Source organism: Trichinella spiralis (assembly GCF_000181795.1).
Source record: "Trichinella spiralis strain ISS 195 chromosome Unknown Scfld5742, whole genome shotgun sequence".
Taxonomy (NCBI): domain Eukaryota; kingdom Metazoa; phylum Nematoda; class Enoplea; order Trichinellida; family Trichinellidae; genus Trichinella; species Trichinella spiralis.
Window position 1 is genome coordinate 1 of NW_003532681.1, and position 1,981 is coordinate 1,981.

A 1,981-nucleotide genomic window follows, 5' to 3' on the forward strand; every position below is an offset into this window, starting at 1 on the left:
TTCTTTTGGCCTGGCCAAAATTGGGATGAGAAAGCGAAAACAGAAGTGTGGAATATTTGTCACGACGACGACGACGACGACATCCCGACGTCGGTAAAATCACACAATACAGAAACCCAACTGACTGGTGTCGATGAACACGACGGAATGGAGTCTACCGAAAGCAGCAAACAGTGCAGTTCGGAGGAGGACTGGGAAGCGGACAAGTTGAACCATCTGCTTGGTGAGCTGGATCCGAAATTGCGCGTTTGTGTGAAAAAGCTGAGCGAGGTGAAAAACGAAAGCAGCAGCTCTTGCAAAGCGATGGTCGACTTGTTGATGGCGATGTTCCAGTTGGAAAAATTCGACCAAGAGCAGGCGACTTCGCTGGCCGGATGTCTGTGTATGCTTTTCAAGATGTTTTTTGCTCATCGTCTGTTGCCGGATAATTTATCCAACTTTGAACAGCAGCAGCTGTTGCAGCAACAGCATCAGCAGCAGCAAGATTGTTCGGATGATAATTTAAATGAACCGTTGTTCATGATTTTTCGCAATCTCTGTCTGACACCCGAAGATGATCCGTCGAGAAAGCCGTTGCTGCTGCTGTTGGCCAAGATGTACGAAAAGCAGCAACGTCTGGGTTATTTCTTTTTGTACTTTCTCCAATACAACGGTTCCACTATAAAAAGTAAAACCATGACTCCGTACAAGGATTTGGCGAAATTGGTCGGCAACAGTTTGGACGAGATGTTGGAGCAAGATTTGAAAATGTGCGCCCGGGACGATTACCGCCTGTTTTTCCTGCTGTTGCCGCACGTCTACAAAGCTTGTCCCGAAGTGTCGCTGCGGTCGACGGAAATTATCCACCTCGTCGCCGCTTATTTCGACGGTGTCATATTGTACGATTTTTTGGTCCAAATGAACGAACTGGAGCTGCAACTGTTTCGCAAAGATACGTTCCCGTCGGTGCTTCAGGCGAGCCTCGAATGGTCGACCATGGAGCAGATGTGCTTTTGGAATCTGGTCAGCGCCGACGGGGTTCCGATCGAGTGGATTCAGCATACGATACCGAAATTGGAATATCCCAAGCACGTCGAAGCGATGATCAACATCTGCTTGATGCTGGGCCAGCTGAAACGCGAGCCGGGCAAAGTGCTCGTGCGTCAGCTGCTTTCGTCCACTGAGCATCGGTTCGCGGTGAACGGCTTGAAAAAGCTGATGGTCGAATATGAAAATCGCACCGCCGACCTGGTCGCCCAGATCTTGTGCAGCACGGTCGCCGATGCCGGCGCCAAGGCGAAACGTCACCAGCCCAAGGCCCCATCCCAGGAGCAAATTCTTGCCCATTTGGATCACTTCCGTTGCAGTACGAGCAGTTGCGATTCGTTTTTCTCCAAAGAGCCGATCCAAGCCGCACTGAACACCGTCAGGGCGCGTTGTTCGCAAGCGTTGAGGGCCCAGTTCAGCGATTTGTTCAGCATATCCGAAATTTTGGACAGCGTTCGAGACGGTCGATCGTTGCGCCGGCGTTCTGTCCCCGCATCCAGGGCTAAAGTGAACGACAGCAGCGACGACGATGCTGGATCTTATGTTTCGGCCAAAAATGCGAAAAAGCGTGCAAAACAGTCGATTGTCTTTTCTGATAGTGAATGAATAATGGTGAATTTCTTCTTTCACGTCTTCTCACCATTCTCTTCTTTTTTTTCTGCGCTTCTTATGCTTCTTAAATTCTCTTTTTATCTGTTCGTTTGAAATTTTGTTGCGGAAAGTTGAAAAGTAAGTTATATGAAAATGATTATTATATTAAATTCATAGCATATGTGTAAAAAGTTTATTCTACATGAAATAGACTAGAAAACAAAAAAAAATGTCATATGACATGACCATTTTTCGAAAAAGTTGCAATTATTTGTTTGAATTAATTTCATTTATTGCATGCATTCGATTGATATTGTTATCGATGCTAGGCTGAAAAAATGCTAATGAACAAATATGAATCTCC

General features: G+C 46.4%; 2 protein-coding genes across 2 annotated transcripts; both read left to right on the plus strand.

Annotated features, from left to right (window-relative positions):
* Positions 1-147: 147 nt before the first annotated feature.
* On the plus strand, positions 148-1,163 carry Tsp_13402 (putative integrator complex subunit 3). Its single transcript, XM_003366596.1, has 2 exons — positions 148-619; positions 691-1,163. Exons 1-2 carry the CDS (start codon positions 148-150, stop codon positions 1,161-1,163), a joined length of 945 nt encoding a protein of 314 aa, XP_003366644.1.
* Positions 1,164-1,197: 34 nt separating this feature from the next.
* On the plus strand, positions 1,198-1,632 carry Tsp_13403 (integrator complex subunit 3). Its single transcript, XM_003366597.1, has one exon. It carries the CDS (start codon positions 1,198-1,200, stop codon positions 1,630-1,632), a length of 435 nt encoding a protein of 144 aa, XP_003366645.1.
* The last annotated feature ends 349 nt before the right edge of the window (positions 1,633-1,981 follow it).

What these genes read in the sequence shown, in the direction of transcription:
- Tsp_13403 (XM_003366597.1), top strand. Translation starts at nt 1,198, where the DNA reads ATGGTCGAATATGAAAATCGCACCGCCGACCTGGTCGCCCAGATCTTG.
- Tsp_13402 (XM_003366596.1), top strand. Translation starts at nt 148, where the DNA reads ATGGAGTCTACCGAAAGCAGCAAACAGTGCAGTTCGGAGGAGGACTGG. An exon ending in CGAAAAGCAGCAACGTCTGG is followed by an intron (nt 620 to 690) that starts GTTATTTCTTTT and finishes ACTCCGTACAAG; the next exon opens with GATTTGGCGAAATTGGTCGG.